The sequence below is a fragment of the Anomaloglossus baeobatrachus genome, chromosome 2 (genome assembly GCF_048569485.1).
Source record: "Anomaloglossus baeobatrachus isolate aAnoBae1 chromosome 2, aAnoBae1.hap1, whole genome shotgun sequence".
Taxonomy (NCBI): domain Eukaryota; kingdom Metazoa; phylum Chordata; class Amphibia; order Anura; family Aromobatidae; genus Anomaloglossus; species Anomaloglossus baeobatrachus.
Window position 1 is genome coordinate 416,650,206 of NC_134354.1, and position 24,223 is coordinate 416,674,428.

The 24,223-nt window shown below is 43.6% G+C and overlaps 1 protein-coding gene across 4 annotated transcripts in view; it reads right to left on the reverse strand.

Moving 5' to 3' along the window:
• Nucleotides 1-24,223, reverse strand: part of SPOCD1 (SPOC domain containing 1) — a 199,447-nt gene that overhangs the window by 24,999 nt on the left and 150,225 nt on the right. For all 4 annotated transcript variants that reach the window (XM_075334134.1, XM_075334136.1, XM_075334133.1 and 1 more), the window contains 3 exons: nt 20,022-20,160; nt 19,794-19,932; nt 11,636-11,725 (listed from right to left, as the gene is read on the reverse strand). In XM_075334134.1, the coding sequence (XP_075190249.1) occupies nt 11,636-11,725; nt 19,794-19,932; nt 20,022-20,160 (368 nt within the window). The remainder of the gene's footprint in view (nt 1-11,635; nt 11,726-19,793; nt 19,933-20,021; nt 20,161-24,223) is intronic.

The following is a 24,223-nucleotide window of genomic DNA, read 5'->3' on the forward strand; positions in this document are numbered from 1 at the left end:
AAGTCTATTTATGGGAAGTTGTAAAAAAATTGAAAATTTCCTTTTATTATACTCCACAGGTCAACTTGGAACTTTAACAAAGAATACAGGCACAGTTCACCTTGAAATAAGCAAACTAGACGTTTAAAAAAACATTAAGAGTCAATTACACACATCCCAACTGTGTGCAGCGCACCAATTATGGACCTGCTCCAGATTGTATAAGTGTACGCACATGCAGACACATAGATCAGTGTAAGTGCATACATGTAGCTATGTCTACAAGTGGAAACAAGCTTTAGCAGGTCACAAGTCTTTAAAGGGAATCGGTCAGCAGGTTTTTGCTACCTCATCTGAGAGCAGCATGATGTATGCATAGACATCCTGAATCCAACTATGTATCACATATATGACTGGGTGCTGCCTTTCTGATATAATCAAAGATTTATTTTTTTTTGCATGTAGCAGAGCTGGGAGAGTTGTCCCCGCCCACACCAGCCTTTTAATGTTCATTTCCATTGACAGAAGCTGCTAATCACAGAAGGGGGCGGAGTCAGTCTTCAGCTCAAGTGCTCCCCAGTTAGACTAATGAAAAAGCAAGGAGGCATAAAGGGAACCTGTCAGGTGCAATATGTACCCAGAACCAAGAGCAGTTCTGGGTGCATATTAGTAATCCCTGCCTGCTAGTCCCTGTATACACTAGCGCGGGGACTAGTCCCAAGGGCGTTTCTTCCCTTAATTAGTCGGCCCACATAGCATGCTAGCACGTCCCTGTGGGCATACTACCATGCTAATGAATACGCAGCGACGCCGCACATACCTCACTGTTCATGGCGGCCGGCGCAGGATGTGTGCTACCATGCTATGTGGGTCGACTAGCTAAGGGGAGAAACGCCCTTGGGACTAGTCCCCGCGCTCATTAGCATACGATAAAAGATCTTTAGAAGCACTTTTCTAAAGATCCCTTAATCTATGCTAGTGTATACAGGGATGGTTAGGCAGGGATTAGCAATTTGCACCCAGAACTGCTCTGCATACTGCACCTTACAGGTTCCCTTTAAACTAACATTGCAGGTAACCAAAAACACACTTTGAGATAAGAGACGCCTGTCTATAATCTGATTGCTAGCCCTTGCAGCATGCTGTTTTAAGATTACATGGCAAAAATTTGCTGACCGATTCCCTTTAATGTCAAAATATAGTATAAATTATGTATTAAAGGGCTTTTCCACCCATATGATGAAGTCATAGGCGGACATACCGCTGGTGCAGCTGCATCGTGGCTCAGAGGTGAAGGGGGACCGCCAATAACAGCGACTATTGCAGATGGATGAGTAATAGATATCAGATATTGAGATCTAATATCAGATTATAAATTATTGTATAAGATTATATAAGATTTTGAGGGGATTCATAAGTAACTCTGCTTGTTATAATAAAGGCACCACAGATTTCTCAAATGAGTGAAGTTGAATATATATAGATATATATATATATATATATATATATATAGATATACAGTATATCGTGATGTTTTCATCATTATGAATAAGAGAGGGGTCTGATTTCAAATTAAGATAATTGATGAAGTTTAAGAATATAATAGCACGACTCATCAACTGACCCATATGTCAAAATTACTAACCACAACAATTCACTACATTTTAAAAGCCAAAATCCAAAAATATGGTAAGATGTTTACCATCATCTCAACTTCTGCGAGTCAAGAGAATTGGGAGAAGTGATGAACCGAGCCATTATAAAGAGAGGCCATCCACAGGTACAAGAGAGAATTGGGAGAAGTGATGAACCGAGCCATTATAAAGAGAGGCCATCCACAGGTACAAGAGAGAATTGGGAGAGGTGATGAACCGAGCCATTATAAAGAGAGGCCATCCACAGGTACAAGAGAGAATTGGGAAAAGTGATGAACCGAGCCATTATAAAGAGAGGCCATCCACAGGTACAAGAGAAAATTGGGAGAAGTGATGAACCGAGCCATTATAAAGAGAGGCCATCCACAGGTACAAGAGAGAATTGGGAGAAGTGATGAACCGAGCCATTATAAAGAGAGGCCATCCACAGGTACAAGAGAAAATTGGGAGAAGTGATGAACCGAGCCATTATAAAGAGAGGCCATCCACAGGTACAAGAGAAAATTGGGAGAAGTGATGAACCGAGCCATTATAAAGAGAGGCCATCCACAGGTACAAGAGAAAATTGGGAGAAGTGATGAACCGAGCCATTATAAAGAGAGGCCATCCACAGGTACAAGAGAAAATTGGGAGAAGTGATGAACCGAGCCATTATAAAGAGAGGCCATCCACAGGTACAAGAGAGAATTGGGAGAAGTGATGAACCGAGCCATTATAAAGAGAGGCCATCCACAGGTACAAGAGAGAATTGGGAGAAGTGATGAACCGAGCCATTATAAAGAGAGGCCATCCACAGGTACAAGAGAGAATTGGGAGAAGTGATGAACCGAGCCATTATAAAGAGAGGCCATCCACAGGTACAAGAGAGAATTGGGAGAAGTGATGAAACGAGCCATTATAAAGAGAGGCCATCCACAGGTACAAGAGAGAATTGGGAGAAGTGATGAACCGAGCCATTATAAAGAGAGGCCATCCACAGGTACAAGAGAGAATTGGGAGAAGTGATGAACCGAGCCATTATAAAGAGAGGCCATCCACAGGTACAAGAGAGAATTGGGAGAAGTGATGAACCGAGCCATTATAAAGAGAGGCCATCCACAGGTACAAGAGAGAATTGGGAGAAGTGATGAACCGAGCCAATATAATAATAATAATAATAATTTTTATTTCTATAGCGCCAACATATTCCGCAGCGCTTTACAATTCAGGAGGATAATATACAAACAAGTAACAGTTACAGAAAATACAATATTTAGAGGGAAAAAAAAAGAAAAGAAAAACAACCCGGCTCGTGAGAGCTTACAATCTACAATGAGATATGACGGGGAGGGGGGAGGGGGCGGGGGCAAGGTACAAGTGCTTATTTACAATGACAATCCAGCCATCTCACGGAAATGGGGGATGGTTTCCTGGACCAGTTGACCAGAGCCTTGAGATGCATTTGGGTGCCATGGAGTTTGATGTGGAGTTATGTTGTGAGAAGTTGTAGAGGGACTATGTGAAACGAATCTGATTAGTGAGTGTGATAAGCCGCCCTAAAAAGATGCGTCTTTAGGGTGCGCCTGCAGCTGAGTAAGTTGTGATTTGTCCTAACTTCTTTGGGTAGAGTGTCCAGATGGTTGGTGCAGCTCAGAAGAAGTATTGGATCCTAAAGTGGGAGGTTCGAATTAGTGTGGATGTTAGTCGAAAGTCATTTGCAGAGCGTAGAGAACAGGTGGGGTGATAGAGAGGAGGGTGGAGATGTAGGGGGGTGCTGCACTGTGGAGAGCTTTGTGGGTGAGAACAAGCAATTTGAATTGGATCCTATGATATATGGGCAGCCAGTGCAATGACTGGCACAGAGCAGAGGCATCCGAGTAGCAGTTAGCCAGATAGGTGACCCTGGCTGCTGCATTAAGGATGGACTGTAGAGGGGAGAGTCTAGTTAGGGGGAGACCAATTAATAGAGAGTTACAGTAGTCAAGGCGAGAGTGGATCAGGGCCACGGTTAGGGTTTTTGTCGTTTCCATTGTGAGAAAGGGGCGGAGTCTAGAGATGTTCTTGAGGTGCAAGCTGCAGGAGCGGGCAAGAGATTGTATGTGGTAGGTATATAAAGAGAGGCCATCCACAGGTACAACCCCTGCCCCATCATTGCACATAGAGGACTTTAAAACATGAGAGTTCGTCAGTTATTGGACCAGTACCCGGCTTCAAAGAGACAACTGTTTATTAGGAGCAATTTGCCTTCCTTGAACTGTCACAGCTCCAAGGCTTATTCTTCAATATAAGCTAGGACAAGAGATACTTACCATGTACAGGATAGTATACCTGCAAATCCATTCTATTCATTTCTCTCTGACCACCTGACGATGTACTTTGCTGTAGAAATACAGTATATCTCGAGTACACCCCTCACATTTTGTAAATATTTTTTATCTCTTCCTAGTACAACTCTGAATATATGACACTTTGATACAATGTAAAGTAGTCAGTGTACAGCTTATAGAACAGTGTAAATGTTGTGTGCACATTAAATAACTCAACAGACAGCCATTAACACCTTCACCACTCAGCGTTTTCCGTTTTTTTCCTCCCCTTCTTCTAAGAACCATAACAATTGTATGTGTCCATCAATATTGCCATATGAGGGCTTATTTTTTTGTGGGACAAGTTGTACTTTTGAAAGAAACATTAATTTTACCATACAGTGTACTGGAAAACAGTGGAGGGACGTGGCCTCACACAGGCACAGATCTTTATCAAGGTAATGAATATCTAGTACTGTACTGCTATCTCCATAGTTATGGATGAGATCATTTGACTGTTTGCACTTTTAAACTTATGTTGATGATCACTTGAGTCATGCTTACATAGAAGGTTGTTTTTTTACTGAGCATTAGCTTGTCTTACCACGTGCACGTTAATAACCCAGCTGATTCTTCCTTTTGATTCCTATTTACAGAGGAGACATATGCTGCACTATAGCTATATATATATATATATATATATATATATATATATATATACATACACTACAGCTCAAAAGTTTAGGGTCACTTAGATATTTCCTTATTTTTAAAACGAAAAGCACATTTTTTTTTTTCCAATGAAGCTAACATTAAATTAAACAGAAATACACTGTACTTTGTTAATGTGGTAAATGACTATTCTAGCTGCAAACATCTGGTTTGTAATGCAATATCTACATAGGTGTATAGAGGCCCATTTCCAACAACCACCACTCCAGTGGTGTTCTAATGGTACATTGTGTTTGCTAATTGTGTTAGAAAGCTAATGGATGTTTAGGAATCCCTTCAAAACCCTTGTGCAAGTATGTTAGCACAGCTGAAAACAGTTTTGCTGATTAGAGAAGCTATAAAACTGACCTTCCTTTGAGCTAGTTGAGGATCTGGAGCATTAAATCTGTGGGTTCCATTAAACTCTCAAAATGGCCAGAAAAAGAGAACTTTCATGTGAAACTCAACAGTGTATTCTTGTTCTTAAAAATGAAGGATATTCCATGTGAGAAACTGCCAAGAAACTAAAGATTTCCTACAACGGTGTGTACTACTCCCTTCAGAGGAGAGCACAAACAGGCTCTAACCAGAGTACAAAGAGAAGTGGGAGGCCCCACTGCACAACTGAGCAACAAGACAAGTACATTAGAGTCTCTAGTTTGAGAAATCAACGCCTCACAGGTCCTCAGCTGGTAGCTTCTTTAAATAGTATCCGCAAAAGGCCAGTGTCAACGAAAGAAAAAGCCATATCTGAGACTGGCTAATACAAGGAAAAGATTAATATGGGTGAAAGAACACAGACATTGGACAGAGGAAGACTGGAAAAAAAAGTGTTATGGACAGACAAATCGAAGTTTGAGGTGTTTGGATCACACAGAAGAACATTTGTAAGACGCAGAACTGTGAAAAGATGCTGGAAGAGTGCCTGATGCCATCTGTCAAGCATGGTGGTGGTAATGTGATAGTCTGGGGTTGCTTTGGTGTCGGTAAAGTGGAAGATTTGTACAAGACAAAAGGGATTTTGAATAAGGAAGGCTATCACTCCATTTTGTAACGCGATGCCATACCCTGTGGACAGCGCTTGATTGGAGCCAATTTCATCCTACAACAGGACAATGACCCAAAGCACACCTCCAAATTATGCATGAACTATTTAGGGAAGAAGCAGGCAGCTGGTATTCTATCTGTAATGGAGTGGCCAGCCCAGTCTCCAGATCTCAACCCTATTGAGCTGTTGTGGGAACAGCTTGACCGTATAGTACGTAAAAAGTGCCCATCAAGCCAATCCAACTTGTGGGAGGGGGGAAGCATGGGGTGAAATATCTCCAGATTACCTCTGCAAATTAACAGCTAGAATGCCAAAGGTCTGCAAAGCTGGAAATGCTGCAAAGGAAGCATTCTGTGCCGAAAGCAAAGTTTGAAGGAGAAAATTATTATTTCAAGTAAAAATCATTATTTCTAACCTCGTCAATGTCTGGACTATATTTTCTATTCACTATGCAACTCATTTGATAAATAAAAGTAGGATTTTTCATGGAAAAGACAAAATTGTCCGGGTGACCCCAAACTTTTGAACTGTAGTGTGGCTGTATGAGGGCTTATTTTTTTTTGGGACAAGTTGTACTTTTGAAAGAAACAATTTTACCATATAGTGTACTGGAAAACAGTGGAGGGATGTGGACTCACACAGGCACAGATCTTTATCAAGGTAATGAATATCTAGTACTGTATTGCTACTACTGGACTGGAACAGAACGGATACGGATGCCACACGGATGTATCCGTGGAAAAACAGGACCGTTTTTTGTGGACCGCAAAAACGGGACGGTCGTGCGAATGTAGACTAAGTTTTAACTTCTGATCTGTTTTCTATGTTCTACTGTGAATAAAATAAGGCATAAAGAGATTTCCAAATCATTGCATTTGTGTTTTCTTTACATTTTGCAGTCTACAAACTTTTTTTGGATTTGGGGTTGTTTCACTTATTGGGGTATGTTTTCCCCATTGCTAAAGAATGCAGAACAGAGGTTTCTCTACTCTTAATGGTGTCGAAAGTAAAGTAGAACGAGATGTTATTACAAAGACATATGCTCCAGAGAAAAGTCCCAGCCTTGTAGCCCTGTGTTTCTTATACAGCCATATAATACTACAATGACACCTTAACAGTCTTGTATTTCACAGCAGGAGGTTCGCTTTTCAATATGGTAAATACTTAATTTAAGGGGAAATGATCATTTATAGATCATTTCTATTTGTTAGCACAGCTATGTCTTGTCTCCGAAAATATCTTAAGAATTTCACATGAAGATAAAATTATCCTTTCAAGATCACACACGCAGCAAGTGCCTTGAGCATTTAGCTATTGATAATCTACACAGGCAATGCTCTAAAGATCAGATAACTCTGTGATTTCAACATGAAGGCTGCGAGTGCACGATACAAATGAGGCATGGAAGGGAGATAAATATGAAATATTTGTGCCAAGAAAGATAACAAAAAATGAGAAACAACAAGGTTATGAATCAGCATCTTCTTTTATCAGCAGGACACAATCCATTGTACGATTTCACCAGTACAAGTGTAACAATTACAGCTATGTGGATCTTATTAGATGCCATTTACATCAGAGATCAGGCGAAGTAATGAAAGCATACAAGGGACTACAAATAAATCTGAAGGGTTCTTTGCCATGCCTTATTTTCTATTCTAAACTTGTTAACACTTCCAGATTTAGGGTCAGCACATATTCTGAGCTTTCCGTCATTATCCCCATCAAACCAGCTGACGACATGGTAGAACCTTATGTGCAAATCAATGTCTGCCATGTAAGGGACCAGGCAGAAGGCTATGGCTTCTATTCAAAACAGAAGCCCAACGTCAATATGAACATAGCCTTAGATCAAGATTTCTGTTATGCTTTTTGAGCCATTGTTTTTCCTCATTTTGTAGTGAAAATAACATGAACCTTTACGCTTGCCTAATACTGTGTGCAACTGGCAGACAGGTAGTAGTAAGTATCAAAGGCTACCAGGCCTTAGGCACATACTTACCGTACATGGGTTGAAAAAAGACCTAGGTTCACCTAGTTCAACCTTCTATTAAAGGTTTGTTTCCTCTTATACAGAGATATTTGCAAGGTTTTACCATCACTTAGTATCGGTGGCATCCCAATCTGTGGAATATAGCCTAAGGCTGGCTTTGCACGTTGCGACATCGCAAGCCGATGCTGCGATGTCGCACGTGATAGTCCCCGCCCCCGTCGCAGGTACGATATCTTGTGATAGCTGGCGTAGCGAAAATAATCGCTACGCCAGCTTCACATGCACTCACCTGCCCTGCGACCGTCGCTCTGGCCGGCGACCCGCCTCCTTCCTAAGGGGGCGGGTTGTGCGGCGTCATAGCGACGTCACACGTCAGGCGGCCAATAGCGGCGGAGGGGCGGAGATGAGCAGGATGTAAACATCCCGCCCACCTCCTTCCTTCCGTATAGCCGCCGGCGGCAGGTAAGGTGAAGTTCCTCGCTCCTGCGGCTTCACACACAGCGATGTGTGCTGCCGCAGGAACGAGGAACAGCATCGTACCTGTCGCGGCAGCATAATTATGGAAAAGTTGGAGCTTGCAACGATGATACGATAATGACGCTTTTGCGCTCATTAATCGTATCATCTAGAATTTACACACAACGATGCCGAAAGTGACGCCGGATGTGCGTCACTTTCGATTTGACCCCACCGACATCGCACGTGCGATGTTGCAACGTGCAAAGCCGCCCTTAGGGTGGAGTCACACTTACGTGTGACTCGTGCGAGTATCGGATCGCACTGCCCAGACCGGCTGGCTTCTCTTCTGCCAGGAGCGGCTCCGCTGTATGTATTTCTGTGATGCTGACCCGCTCCTGTCAGGAGAGCCGCGGCCGGTCCGGCCAGTGCGATACATGTGACTCGTGCAAGTATCGGAAGTGTGATTCCAGCCTTAAGGCCGCTTTACACGCAACGAAGTCGCTAATGAGATATTGCTGGGGTCACGGAATTCGTGACGCACATCCTGCCTCGTTAGCGACGTTGTTGGGTGTGACACCTATGAGCGTCCGCTAACGATCAGAAATACTCACCAAATCGTTGATCGTTGACACGTTATTAATTTCCCAAATATCGTTGCTCGTTCTGGATGCAGGTTGTTCGTCATTCCTGAGGCAGCACACATCGCTACGTGTGACACCCCGGGAATGACGAACAACAGAGTTCCTGCATCCTCTGGCAACGAGTTGGGAGTGCCGTTAATGCGGCTGCTCTCCGCCCCTCCGCTTCTATTGGTGGGCCGCTATGTGACGTCGCACGAACCTCCCCCTTAAAAAAGAGGTTGTTCACCGGCCACAGCGTCGTTAGGAAGGTAAGTTGGTGTGACGCGATGTGCCCGTGACGCACAAACGACGGGGGCGGGTGTGATCGCTAGCGATGTTGCAGCGTGTAAAGCGGCCTTTAGGGTTAGCTCACACTGGCGTATAAATACGACGAGTGCAATGCAGGAAAAAAAGATATTGTACTTTAACCAATGTTATTCAATGAGGCAGTTCAAATCTGCAATGTTTTATCAACTGTTACAATGGACACGTAAATCGGACGAGACTCGCCAATGCAAGTCTATGGGTGCGAAAAAAAATAATCAGACGGCACATGGACCATCCTACTGGCATCTGTTTTTTACACATACAATACTATGCTGTAGCATAGAACACTGTAGATGGTCTTGTAAATGAATGTTGAATTATAGTTGCAGAGAAAAAAACGCATTGTATACGGATTTTAGGCGAGAAAATAATTGCACCCTCGCATGACATATGGATTTGCCTACACATGACACTTGTCCAACTTTTCTGGATGAATACGCAAGAGTGAGCAAACCTTAAGAATAATAAGGCCGTAGTGCTCCATCTCTTCATTGCGCTTTTCTTCAAGAACTGCACCAAGGCTTCACTTAAGAAAAACAAAAAATAGTGATACCCCTTCATTATCACGAACAATGAAGGTCCCAAGGGCTGGGCTACAACCATCATAAAGTATTCAGAGTGGGACAACCCCTGCAAACGTAATAAAAAGCATTAGGATTTCATGCAGACTTATCTTTGGTACACTGAGGAATGAACATGTGGTATGAAAATGGTATATGATGCAAATGGATGTCTCCCATTACCTGGAATAACTAAAGATGCAATGGTGCTTTATCTGATCTTACAAACTGAAATAACAAAAGTTCATTCTTATTTTTTACTGAAGATGAAAAGTGAACACTGACATACAGTGCTGGCCAAAAGTATTGGCACCCCTGCAATTCTGTCAGATAGTACTCAGTTTCTTCTTGATAATGATTGCAATCACAAATTCTTTGATATTATTATCTTCATATATTTTGCTTGCAATGAAAAATACAAAAGAGAATGAAACAAAAATCAAATCATTGATCATTTCACACAAAAATCCAAAAATGGGACAGACAAAAGTATTGGCACCGTTAGCCTAATACTTGGTTGCACATTTAGCCAAAATAACTGCGAACAACCGCTTCCAGTAACCACCAATGAGTTTCTTACAATTCTCTGCAGAAATTTTAGACCATTCGTCTTTGGCAAACTGCTCCAGGTCCCTGAGATTTGAAGGGTGCCTTCTCCAAACTGCCATTTTGAGATCTCTCCACAGGTGTTCTATGGGATTCAGGTCTGGACTCATTGCTGGCCACTTTAGTAGTCTCCAGTGCTTTCTATCAAACCATTTTCTAGTGCTTTATGAAGTGTGTTTTGGGTCATTGTCCTGCTGTAAGACTCATGACCTCTGAGGAAGACCCAGCTTTCTCACACTGGGCACTACATTATGCTGCAAAATTTGTTGGTAGTCTTCAGACTTCATAATGCCATGCACACGGTCAAGCAGTCCAGTGCCAGAGTCAGCAAAGCAACCCCAAAACATCAGGGAACCTCCGCCATGTTTGACTGTAGGGACCGTGTTCTTTTCTTTGAATGCCTCTTTTTTTTCCTGTAAGCTCTATGTTGATGGCTTTTCCCAAAAAGCTCTACTTCTGTCTCATCTGACCAGAGAACATTCTTCCAAAACGTTTTAGGCTTTCTCAGGTACGTTTTGGCAAACTCCAGCCTGGCTTTTTTATGTCTCGGGGTAAGAAGTAGGGTCTTCCTGGGTATCCTACCATACAGTCCCTTTTCATTCAGACGCCGACGGATAGTACGGGTTGACACTGTTGTACCCTCGGACTGCAGGGCAGCTTGAACTTGTTTGGATGTTAGTCGAGGTTCTTTATCCACTATCCGCACAATCTTGCGTTGAAATCTCTCGTCAATTTTTCTTTTCCTTCCACATCTAGGGAGGTTAGCCACAGTGCCATGGGCTTTAAACTTATTGATGACACTGCGCACCGTAGACACAGGAACTTTCATGTCTTTGGAGATGGACTTATAGCCTTAAGATTGCTCATGCTTCCTCACAATTTGGATTCTCAAGTCCTCAGACAGTTCTTTGGTCTTCTTTCTTTTCTCCATGCTCAATGTGGTACATACAAGGACACAGGACAGAGGTTGAGTCAACTTTAATCCATGTCCACTGGCTGCAAGTGTAATTTAGTTATTGCTAACACCTGTTAGGTTCCACAGGTAAGTTACAGGTGCTGTTAATTACACAAATTAGAGAAGCATCACATGATTTTTCAAACAGTGCCAATACTTTTGTCCACCCCCTTTTTTATGTTTGGTGTGGAATTATATCCAATTTGGCTTTATGACAATTTTTTTTTCATTGAAGACAAATTAACTGAAGATAATAATACCAAAGAATTTGTGATTGCAATCATTTTCAGGAAGAAACTGAGTATTCTCTGACAGAATTGCAGGGGTGCCAATACTTTTGGCCAGCACTGTAAGCAGAACTGGTGGTGCTTGTCCTTTTCGGTATAAGAGCTGGAATACAAGAATCACTTGATTTAATGCAGTAAATGGTTCACTACCTTTGTGCTTGCAGGCCAGATAAGGTCCACATATTCCCAGACTGATTCCTGGCAGATCACGCCTTTGCTTGTAATCATCTTTGGTAATTTCTGTGTAATATAAATAAAACATAAATAAAACATATAATGAACCTGGACAATATGACAATTCATATAACACGATATCAACAAGATGAAAGCTAGATGGGGAAAAATGCATTTCCAACAACTCAAAAATATCATTGTATATCAAGTGTTAAAAAATCCTAGCCCTCATTAATATTACCTAATACGGCAGTCTAATGAGCACAAGGCCCTGTGCGCACGCTGCGGTTTTGCTGCATGAATTGCTGCAGAAAATTTTCATAACCTTTCTGCAGTCCTTCCCCAGCAAAAAGCACACAGCACGCAGAGAGGAACGTTTTTTGCCAGCGGCAAAAAACTGCATAGCGCCGGGTGCGGCGCCGTGCGCCATGGTGCATAATGAAAGTCTATACGTGCCGAATCTGGGGGGATGCGTAAAACGCCGGACGCATGTACCGGTTTTGGTTTTTACTTCTGAGCATGCCCAGAAGTGATATAAATTCATTGCTTGTCAGAAAATCAATCACTCTTTCACTCTCTCTCAAACTCTCTCACTCACTGACTCATTCACTCACTCTCACCCACTCACCGATCATGGGCGCGGCGCTGCACGGCTGTCACAAAGCTCTGGCGGCTTCTCCTGATTTGAAAATGACGGCCGCTCATTATTCAATCTTGTATTCACTGCTTTCCCCGCCCACCGGCGCCTATGATTGGTTGCAGTCAGACACGCCCGCACGCTGAGTGACAACTGTCACACTGCAACCAATCACAGCCACCGGTGAGCGGGTCTATATCTTGCAGTAAAATAAATAATTAAAAAAAAAACAGTGTGCGGTCCCCCCAATTTTGATACCAGCCAAGATAGAGCCACACGGCTGAAGGCTGGTATTCTCAGGATGGAGAGCTCCACGTTATGGGGAGCACACCACCCTAACAATATCAGCCAGCAGCCGCCCGGAATTGCTGCATCCATTAGATGCGACAGTCCCGGGACTCTACCCGGCTCATCCCGAATTACCCTGGTGCGGTGGTAATCGGGGTAATAAGGGGTTAATCATGGCAGGTGTCTATGAGACGCCCCCAATGATTAACCTGTAAGTGAAAGTAAATAAACACATACACCTGAAAAAATACTTTATTTGGAATAAAAGACAAAAAAAACACCCTCTTTCACCATTTTATTAAAATCCCCAAACACCCCTCCAGGTTCGACTTAATCCACAGAGGTCCCACGACGATTTCAGCTCTGCTACATGAAGCTGACAGGCGCCGTAGAAGACCGACGTTCCTGGGAGCTCCATGCAGCAACTGAAGGTAGTGCCAGGGCGTGTGCGGTGATGATGCGTGCGGTGATGATGGGGGCTGTAGTGCCTGCGTGTGCGATGATGATGCGTGCGGTAAAGCCTGCATGTGCGGTGATGATGCATGCGGTAGTGCCTGCGTGTGCGGTGATGATGCGTGCTGTAGTGCCTGCGTGTGCGGTGATGATGCGTGCGGTAGTGCCTGCGTGTGCGGTGATGATGGGTGCAGTAGTGCCTGCGTGTGCGGTGATGATGATGGGGGCAGTAGTGGCGGGATGTGTGTGATGATGCGTGCGGTAGTGCCTGCGTGTGCGGTGATGATGCGTGTGGTAGTGCTTGCGTGTGCGGTAATGGTGGGGGCGGTAGTGGCGGTGTTTGTGCGGTGATGAAGGGTCTCTCTCTCTCGATCCGTCGCATCAGTTTTTACACAATCTGATACAGATCCGTTGCATCAGGCACAAACTGGATTGTGCCTGATTGGAAAAAAACTGATGTGTGAACTTAGCCATAGCCTAAAGGTGCTTGTTATTCCCCATTTACATGGAATTTCAGAAGATTCATGGTGCCCGAATCACAGGCAGCATGAGTCAGACACTGAAGATTATGAGTCACAGATGACTAGTCCCTGCCCTGCTCTCCAGGTTTTGCGCTATGTGTGTGTATGTCGGGAAGCACCTGTCAGTTTTGGGGAGCAGGGTGCAGAGAAGCTGTCAGGAACCTTACTCTGGCAAGAAATCCAGGACATGTACTCTCCATGTTTTCTCTGAAACGCTATAGTTACAGAATAAAATATACATGGCTGCAATAACGTAACTGAAGGCTGATTCATGCGGCATGTGATTCGGACAGCATGAATCCCATGGCAGGTTCTCATTAAAATAACCTGCATATATAAAAATATCTGAAGCGGACCTGAAAATCATGTTTTTTTTTATTTCAAGTAGATGTATTTATTTACCTCTCAAAATAATTAGTCAGTTTACATGCAGCATACATTAATACCCAGTGCTGTGTCATGGTCCTAAATGGAGTGGCATTGTGCTTGCTTGCCCTTCTGCTCCATTCTATCCCTTCTGATTAGACTGTACCCCCACGATATAACATTGAGGGTATGTGCGCACGTTGCTTTTTACCTGCTTTTTTGCTGCTTTTTCTTCTGCGCTGTTTAATGCCAAAATGGATGTGTTCTTCTATTCAAGCAAAGTCTATGGGAATTTGGGTTTCTTGTTCACACTATGTTGTTCAAAATGCTGCCTTTTTGTGGCAGAACTTTGGTCAAAAACTCAGCTTTTCAAAGAAGCAACATGTCAATTGTTTTTGCCATTTGGGTTTTGCACTGCAAAGCTGAGTTTTTGACCAAAGTTCTGCCACAAAAAGGCAGCATTTTGAACAACATAGTGTGAACAAGAAACCCAAATTCCCATAGACTTTGCTTGAAAAGCAGAACACAACCATTTTGGCATTAAACAGCGCAGAAGAAAAAGCAGCAAAAAAGCAGGTAAAAAGCAGGTAAAAAGCAACGTGCGCACATACCCTTAGCCCCTATACACTGAATAAGTGATACTGTGTATATCCTAGATTACCCATTTAACGCATTATCCCCTTGCTATAGCACCCCCTGGGGATGTTTTGAGTTGATATGCCATATGCCCAGTAACATATTCCCCACTACTAAAATCCACTTGTAATCGAGCGGTGGAATGATTTCCACTATAGCGCAGACAAACCAAAAAGAAACTACAAGATAGAAGTGGTGTCTTAATATCAGCACTGGACTGATGGATGTTATGGGGGGAAATGAAATGACACCAGGGGAAGTATGTAACTATAATACCAAAACAAAGGAGCATTCTTTTTAATTACAGTAATTAAATAACAGTTCTGTTTCATATCTAACAGTTATCGCTGTCAGTTTTTCCATAAAGATCTGCAAACAAAGATTATACTTTTGTTTTTACTAATATCCTACTAGACATTTGGCAGTGATCACAATGAAGACAACATAATGACAGGAATTCTAGGCAAGGTTTAAGGGACAGCAAACACAAGAAACACATACACCACAACTGTCAGCCAGACAATGGTTCTGCCGATTGTTTGGTGGCAGCTATCTCTGCTGACCCCTCTATACATAGGAGTGTTCATTTTATCGAGTGCTCCTGTGTAGTGATGGGTGATCCTCCCGATGTTCGTGTTTGGAAGCCTAGTCCGAATGTTTTGTAAAGATCGAATTCGGGTTCTCAGATAACGCAAACTTGCGTCCGAACACCGAATTTGGACTTTACACTTATGGAATGGGGCGGGAGGGTCTGTAAAATAAAGAATATAGTTAATAGTAAACATTGTTATTATACTTACAGGTCCCGCGACGTGTCCTGCAGACTCTGTCTCCCGGTCGCTTGTGCTTCCAGGTCTGATCATTGCCCCCGTGTAACCACCACTAACTTACACGACCTTCCATGACATCATAGCCTTGTGACCAGTCTGGTGTGAATGTTGTACAGACATTGGGTTACAGACTGATCACATGGCTATGACGTCACAGGTCATGTAACCCACGAGGTAACGACATTCACATTAGACTAGTCACATGGCTATGACGTCATGTAAGGTCCTGTAAGTCAAATGTAGCAGAGCTGAAGCTCCCTCGCCTTTGGACCATGTCAGAGGTTTTGTTTAAGTAATAAACATGGAGTCCTAAATGTCTTCTGTTATATTTCTAATAAAAAAATTTTTCTCTGTGTTGTTGTTTTATTTTACTGTTAAAACAACAAACAATCACTCGCTGTCAGAGAGTGGGCGACTGTGATTGGATGCTGGAGTAATCTGAAACCAGCCCATACATTCTATTAACTAGAATGTATGGGCAGATTCCAGTTTACTCCAACAGCCAATCACAGACGCCCATTCTGCATGACAGCGTATGAGATTGGCTGTTGGGTTCCTCACACATATAGTAGTGTAAAAATTAATTTAAAAAAATGACGTAGCGCTCTACAGTATTTTTGATTCACAGCGCAGATAAAGCGGACGGCTACGGGATGCCACTCCCATCTGCCTGGCTTTACTTTTTCTGGCAATCAAAATACAGAAAGCTCATTCATTTCTTTTCAATTATTTAAAAAAATAATTAAAAAAAATTGTGTGAGCTCCCACCGTATTTTGATCGCCAGTCAGGTAAAGCCAGGCAGCTGGAGGCTGGGATTCTCAGCGTGGTAAGGCCCAAGCGTTCTGGGCCCCCCAAACTAAATTCAGCAGCCCGAAGACGCCCCTGGAAATGGCGCATTGTTTCTTAGCGTCATTTTCAGGCACTTTACCTGGCTCGTCCAGCGGCCCTGATGAGGGTGGCATGCTGAGTAATAAAGGGGTGAATACCAGCTTTGTATTCTCAGCTGATGCTAAGTCCGAAATTCAAGGTGTCACGCCAAATTAGACATGCCCACCATGAATTTCTAGTAAACAGTAAAAAAACCCACAACATATAGAAAAAAATTTTTGTTAGACATAAAACAAAAAAAACATTTAGAGACTCCATCTTTAGTATAAAAAAAATCCTTAGTCCGACGTTGTCCACAGGTAGAGCAATGTCAGCTCTGCTTCATCGCTCTGTATAGACAAGTGTCTCTACAGAGCGAGAAGCAGGCAGAGCACTGTCAGCTCTGCTTCATCACTCTGTACAGATAAATGTCTCTACAGAGCGAGAAGCTTAGAGAGCAGTGTCAGCAATGCTTCATCACTCTGTACAGACAAGTGTCTACAGAGCGAGAAGCAGAGAGAGCAATGTCAGCTTTGCTTTATCACTCTGTACACTGAGGGTATGATTCCACTTGCGTATGACTCCTGCGAGTCTCGCATTGCATCACCTCGCATGGCCTGACACTCTCCTGACAGGAGCGCCTCAGCTGCATAGAAATACATGCAGCCGACCGCTTCTGTCAGGAGAGTGTGCGCTGTGCCGGGTGATGCGATGAGAGACTCAGACAGTGACAATCAAAGTTCAATCGAGTCTATGAACCATGGACTCGGGTGAACCCTGACGTTACCGCGAACACGGCCGACAACAGCCAAAGACTGATGAGTGACGAGCAGTGCAATGAATACCCCCAGAAGTTAACAGTAATTTTCATGACATCATAGCCATGTGACCAGTCTGTAAGTCAATGTCTGTACAACATTTACATCAGACTGGTCACATGGCTATGACGTCACGGAAGGTCCTTTAGTCAGTGGTGGTTACCTGGGTGCACTGCAATGATCAGACGTGGAAACAGAGGCAGCTGGGAGACAGAGTCGGCAGGACGCGTCGCGGGACCTGTAAGTATAATCATAATGTTTTTTTTAATAATGTGCTTTTTTTTTTTTTTACAACCCCTGGACCCGAATTGTAACACGAGCTTCCTAGGAACGCTCACGTTCTGGATTGTGTGCACAAACACTATGTGTTCGGTATGGACCCCAAACTTTACAGTTCGGGTTTGCCCATCACTACTCCTGTGTTCTCCTCGAGAGATCCACTGCATGCCTCCTTGAGTGGCAGCTTTTCTCGCCAAGAACAAAAGGATCAGCAGTCTGAAATACTGGATCATCATCTGTTCAGGTAAAGTGGAGGCCCTCATACAGATCAGACTGTTGATAAGTTCACCTATATCAATGGGTTAGGCCAACGTTGAGGGCCTTTAGATAGTTTTACCATTAAAGGAGTATTGTAACATTTTGAAGTTATCTGTCTCACTAGGTATGGGGGAGTACCAAATGAATCGCGAAAGGGAAGGGAAGGGAAACCCTGCGACTAGGGAAGGGGGAGTGAATCCTGACCGAATCTACCACTGGTTCCTGGGGTCCCTCACTACCCTAAATAGTTCCACATCTATGCGCCGAGCCAGTTACCTGAACATAGGATGACCCTAGACCTGGGCCCTAGATAGGAAACGGGTGGGATGAACTCTTTGTCAACCCATCAACTAAAGAAGACACAGGGAGCACACACATCGGGGAAAGTGCATGAACAACTTATCTCCAGATGCCTCAGAAAGAAGTTCAGCAAAGAGCAGCAATGATCCTACAGATGAGTGCAAGCCACCTGCTTGCATCCAGAGCTTGTGAAGGAACTGAAAATCACCAGCACAAGTCAAGGAAAAATGCGAGTATTTAAACCCAAGTGGAATTACAGATGATTAGCAGCTGAAGGGAAGAGGAGCTGTGCAGGGTCCTAAAGGGAAAAAGATAAAAACCTAGAAGAGGAGATACCTAGTAAACTGAACACTAACGACAGGAATAATAGAAAGTCAGGGAGCATTTTGAGCAGCCAAACGCTGTGACCTTTTATTGCCAGACACCACAGAACTGTCACTCGTCACACACTCGTGACATTATGCCATTAAAATGAAATAGGGGATAATTTCCTGATTAATGGTGGGTCCCCTCCCAGGAACTCCATGTGAATGAAGTGGAGGTCACTACTGCTTCATTCATTCTTATAGTAGTGCTAAAGACCAAGTAAGTGCACTGCTCGGCTACTTATGGTGGTCCTATAAAGCAGAGTTCCCAAATTCTAGTCCTGCAGGCCCACCAACAGTGCATGCTGTCAGTATTTCCTCAGTATTACCCAGGTGATAATGTAAATCACCTGCATAGGTGATTATTCCAACAGCTCTGCAATGCTGAGGAAATCCTGAAAACATGCACTGTTGGTGGGCCTTTAGATTGGAGTTGGGGATCACTGCAAAGTGGAAATTGAGCAGTAGTGAGCACACTGACCACTGCTCCATTCACATGGGGCTCTTCAGATCCCGATACTCGAGATCCAGCAATCGTACCCCCAGGGATCGGGAAGATATATCTTATCCCAATGAGAGGGAATAGCTTCCAAACTTGAGAATGCCCCTTTAAGCAGGTTATAGGATCTAGGGAAATGCCTATTCCTAGTGTTTCATTTTTCTTTAAGTCAGCAATAAATACACATAACTCAGCAGATAATTAGCTTTTGTGCCACTAAGTGAATTTACAGACACAAATCAATGTGTGCAACCAATAAAATATGTGCTGTCTGAATGTAAATGGTGATCAGACAGAGAACTTGCTAGGCAGGTGATGCCAGGGCTACGGCTAGGGAAATACCTTGCTGAACGTGCGGTACAAAATATATTACATGAAGGATCAGAGTGCTGGGGGAAATAACATGGCATCTTCATTGGAAAAAGGGAAAACCTTTAAATCAATTGCAGACTTTACAAAGTAATAACCAAAGTTGATGAGCCGGTCAACAAGGAATGGCTCCCATGAGGAACAAGAAAATAAGTTGTGTCTATCCGGGGAGTCATAGGAGCTCTTCCAGGCGACGGGTGACAAACCTTTCGGAAGTGGGGCTGCCTATTCCAACACACTTAGAACAATCCAGGTGATAGATCTGCAATATGGACTGTACTCTGGAGGGTAATCTATCTAACGGAGTTTATTATTGCTATTTAATTCTAGATGTATTTTATTACCTTATGACAAATCGATAGTTTTTTTAAAATCAATTGTAGATAATTAGTGTATTGTGATAGCACAGTTTAAGTAAAGGTAATTGATCGTCGGCAGTAGCTCATATGACAACCGAGATATACGGAAAAGCAATTACAGCAATGAAATAGCACAGATGGAAAACTCAAAAATAATATTATCTGGAAAAATCCCAAAACACGGCAATAAAAAGCGTTCAGCTGCTCTTTTACTTTACATCTGACCACTAAATGGCCAACACACGGCTGTACGGTTAGGATGTTTCTCTATGTAATCACGGAGCTGACCTGACAAAGGTGGGCGCTATAACCCGAAACTTGTACGGCTTTCACTTGGAACTGCTTAATGGCAAACATCTGAATCATGCCTTTCCATACTGCAGATTGAGATGAGGAGGCGTTCTGACTTTTACCGCCCAGGTCATCACTAAAAAAGGAAAGCAAACATTATAATGCATACTTCATAGCAGAAACCTCAATACATAGGCGAACGCCTAAAATAGGAAAATACTTTACCTTTCCATGCAGTCAATGGCTTCTCCTGCCTCTGAGAATTGAAGCTTCTCTCTATGGCTGTCTTCCTTGGCCTTTGTGATTGGTGCTTTTACTTTTCTCCACTGGCCCATATTATTTATATCTGAAGGTTTCATTTTCCCTGTAGAATGCAAGAAGACATCACTATTAGGGATGATCGAATACCTCAAATATTCGGCTTTGCGAATATTTTCCGAATACCTCGCCGCTATTCGACTATTCGATGCGCAATGTAAGTCTATGGGAAGGCCGAATAGTACCAAATAATTGTTATTCCATTTTTCCATAGACTTACATTGTGCATCGAATGTTCGCGAATATTGACATCAAACGAACTATTCGATCATCCCTAATCACTGTTAAAGATAGATTTCATGCAACATAACCTGGAAAACTTATCTTGGTCAATACTAGAAAAATCTAACTTACCCAAAAGTAATCAATTACCCTAAAAAGATCAACAACCATTGATGTATAAAGGCCCCTTTACACACGGAGACTTTCTAGCGATCCCACCAGCGATCCCAACCTGGCCGGGATCGCTACAAAGTCTCTGGTGAGTCGCTGGTGAGCTGTCAAACAGGCAAACCTGGCCAACGACGCAACAGCGATCCGGACCTGCAGAACAACCTAGCTAGTCATTGGGGATGTTGTAAAGCAGCTTTTTGAAAGGGAAGTCGCTAACGAAGTCGCTGTAAAGTCCCCTTTACACACTGAGACTTTCTAGCGATCATGCTGCACAGCGGGAAACAAAGGACCAAAGAATGGTCCTGAGAGATGTGTAGCGATCAGCAACTTCACAGCAGGGGCCAGGTCGCTGATGTGTTTCACACACTGCAATGTCGCTGGGGAGGTCGCTATTACGTCACAAAACCGGTGACATTACAGCGATGTCGTTTGCGATGTTGCAGTGTGTGAAGCCACCTTAACTGTTATTCCTTTCAGAGTAATATCCTGTTTTTTGACTAAGGGAATATGCGGTATTTAGGTGCTTATTCACATTACCAGAATGGAGCTCCTTATAGAGTATTAAAGCACCACACTAGCGGATTTTTTTTTTCAGCGCTGGAGTGGTGCTTTTAATATAAGATCCCTGCCTCTATTCATATACCGTATTTTTCGGACTATAAGATGCCCTTTTCTCCACCAAATGTTGGGGGAAAGTGGGGGGTGCGTCTTATAGTTTGAATTTAGGGCTGTGGGGAATGAAGGTGCTGCGGTGGAGCGGGTCATCGGGGGCATGAGCATGCTGTAGCAGCCTGCCGTGATCACGTGGGCCCGCTCATTTCATATGCATCCTCCTGCCTATCATCTCTCAGCGCTGAAGCCGGCGCTGACAGGTGGGCGGGATGATGGGCAGGGGGTGCGCGCATAGTAAACAGCCGGCCTGCATGATCACCCCTGGCAACTACAGCCTGGAGTGATCATGTGCGGCTGTATTCACTGCTCCCCGCGCATCATTATCAGCGTGGGGTGCAGTGAATCAGTGTACTCACCCGTCACCGTTCCCATGCAGCTTCGCGATGTCTTCTTCTCTGTGCCGGTCAGCTGATCTGTGTAGAGAGCGGTGAGCACAGCGATGACGTCATCGCTGTGCGCGCCGCTAGTGTCTACACAGATCAGCTGACCGGCACAGACAGGAAGACATCGCGATGCTGCAAGGGGACGGCTCCACACAGGTCAGCGGCGCTGCTGCTGAGGCACAGAGGAAGATGATTGATGCTGCAGGGAGTGAGGAAAGGTGAGTATAAACGTTTATTTTTTTTCTGTGCCATAGGATACAGGCCATATACCAGGATGGGGGTATATTATGAGCAGGATGGGGGTATATAGCAGGATGGGAGTATATGAGCAGGATGGATGGGGGTATATGAGCAGGATGCTGGTATATGAGCAGGATGGGGGTATATGAACAGGATGGGGGGTATATGAGCAGGATGGGGGGTATATGAGCAGGATGCGGGTATATGAGCAGGATGGGGGTATATGAGCAGGATGGGGGTATATGAGCAGGATGGGGGTATATGAGCAGGACGCTGGTATATGAGCAGGATGGGGGTATATGAGCAAGATGGGGGTATATAGAAGGATGGGGGTATATGAGCAGGATCATATACAAGGCAGGAGGATCATTACCAGGATGGGGTACCTTAGTAGAGAATTTGGAGACATTACACCTATAACAGTGTCAGTAGCAGATCCTCGTCCCATAACAGTGTGTCATGACCACATTTTTTGCTTAAAATTTTATTTTCCTATTTTCATCCACTAAAACCAGGGTGTGTCTTATAGTCCGGTGCGTCTTATAGTCCGAAAAATACGGTACTCACAATCTGACATTATAGGGATGATCGAATACCTCAAATATTCGGCTTCGGGAATATTTGCCGAATAGGTCGCCGCTATGTGAATATTCGATGCACAATATAAGTCTATGGGAAACCCGAATAACAACTATTTGGAACTATTCGGGCTTCACATAGATTTATATTGCGCATCAAATATTCGCATAGCGGAAAAAAAAAGAAGACATATCTAGCTTATATCTCTTTTTTCAAATATTCCTACAGCAGTAATGCAATGCCAGAGTTCCCTTATTCACCGTTAGCATTTTAGAGTGCAGCTGTATGTGTTTTGTAGTTAGAATGTGTTTTCAGCTATCACCTGTTCACACCTGTTGGATGTGCAGGTCAGCCTTTTTGATATATCTGTAGTGCATTTCTTTCTAAATTAATACACCGCCCTGTGACCAGTCTGTGTCCACCCTCTTTGATAGCAGGATCCTTTCTGCCCAGACATGGAGGTTTTTAACCCAGATAGTGGCATTTCCAGTTAGGTTCCCAGTATACAGAGATATACCTTGTCATGGTGACTGGGCTCACATGCATTGGCCAACACATAAACTAAATATCTCTTTTTTTCAAATATCCCTATAGCAGTAATGCAATACCCTAGTTCCCTTATTCAATGTTAGCATTTTAGTGTGCAGCTGTAATTATTTTTGCTATTTATAACTGCCCGGAAGTCTCTCAATGCAAGTCTATTACCACCAGAAAGAGGCTCTCATAGATTTAAATTGAAGAGTGACCTCCAGTGCACTCTTTGAAACATTAGAGAGGACACGAAGTGCCCAAGAATAACAGCAGCAACGCTAATAAGGTGAAAACGCCGGAGCGTGAATATAAGATCGGGAGACAGGGATCTTAGCCTAGAGGGGGTGTTACACGGTACGATATATCTAACGATATGTCGTCGGGGTCACGGATTCCGTGACGCACATCCGACATCGTTAGACATATGTGTGACAGCTACAAGCGACTGTGAAAGAGCAAAAATACTCACCTTATCGTTGCTCGTTGACACGTCGTTCATTTTCATAATATCGGTCACATTCCTGGATGCCGGTTGTTCGTTGTTCCTGAGGCAGCACACATCGCTCCGTGTGACACCCCGGGAATGACGAACACAGCTTACCTGCGTCCTCCGGTAATGAGGAAGGAAGGAGGTGGGCGGGATGTTTACGTCCTGCTCATCTCTGCCCCTCCGCTTCTATTGGGCGGCCGCTGAGTGACGTTGCTGTGACGCCAAACGTCCCTCCCTCTTCAGGAAGAGGATGTTCGCCCACAGCGAGGTCGTTTGGGAGGTAAGTATGTGTGACGGGGGTTACCGACTTTGTGCGACACGGGCAACAAATTGCCTGTGACGCACAAACGATAGGGGCGGGTGCGATCGCACATGCGATCGCACGAGATATCGACGCGTGTAAAGCAGCCTTAAGGTGTCAATAAGAGGAGGGGGCATGTCGCACTGTTGTGCACGTGACATTGTAGTCTAGCAATGATAATCACTAGGTGATAAAGCCTTTAGTTTAAGTAAACAACAGTTTTTAAATAGCTGGATTACTTTTTTCTTTTTTACTTTGGAGCCTATGGAAGATGGATCCGTTAACGGATTACTATTCATCTGCCATTTGAAACTGATTCAGTTAGCAAAAAAGGGATCCATTGCAAATGAAAGAAAAACGGATGGCTAATTAACAGATCCGTTTTCTGTAGACTTCAATTTTAAAAAAAATGGATATAGCTGACATCAGTTATTTAAAAATGGACTAAAAAGTTGTGTCTCCACAACCTTATGTCAGCAGATTGTTGCTGGATCCTTTCTAACAGATAAGTACTACATAT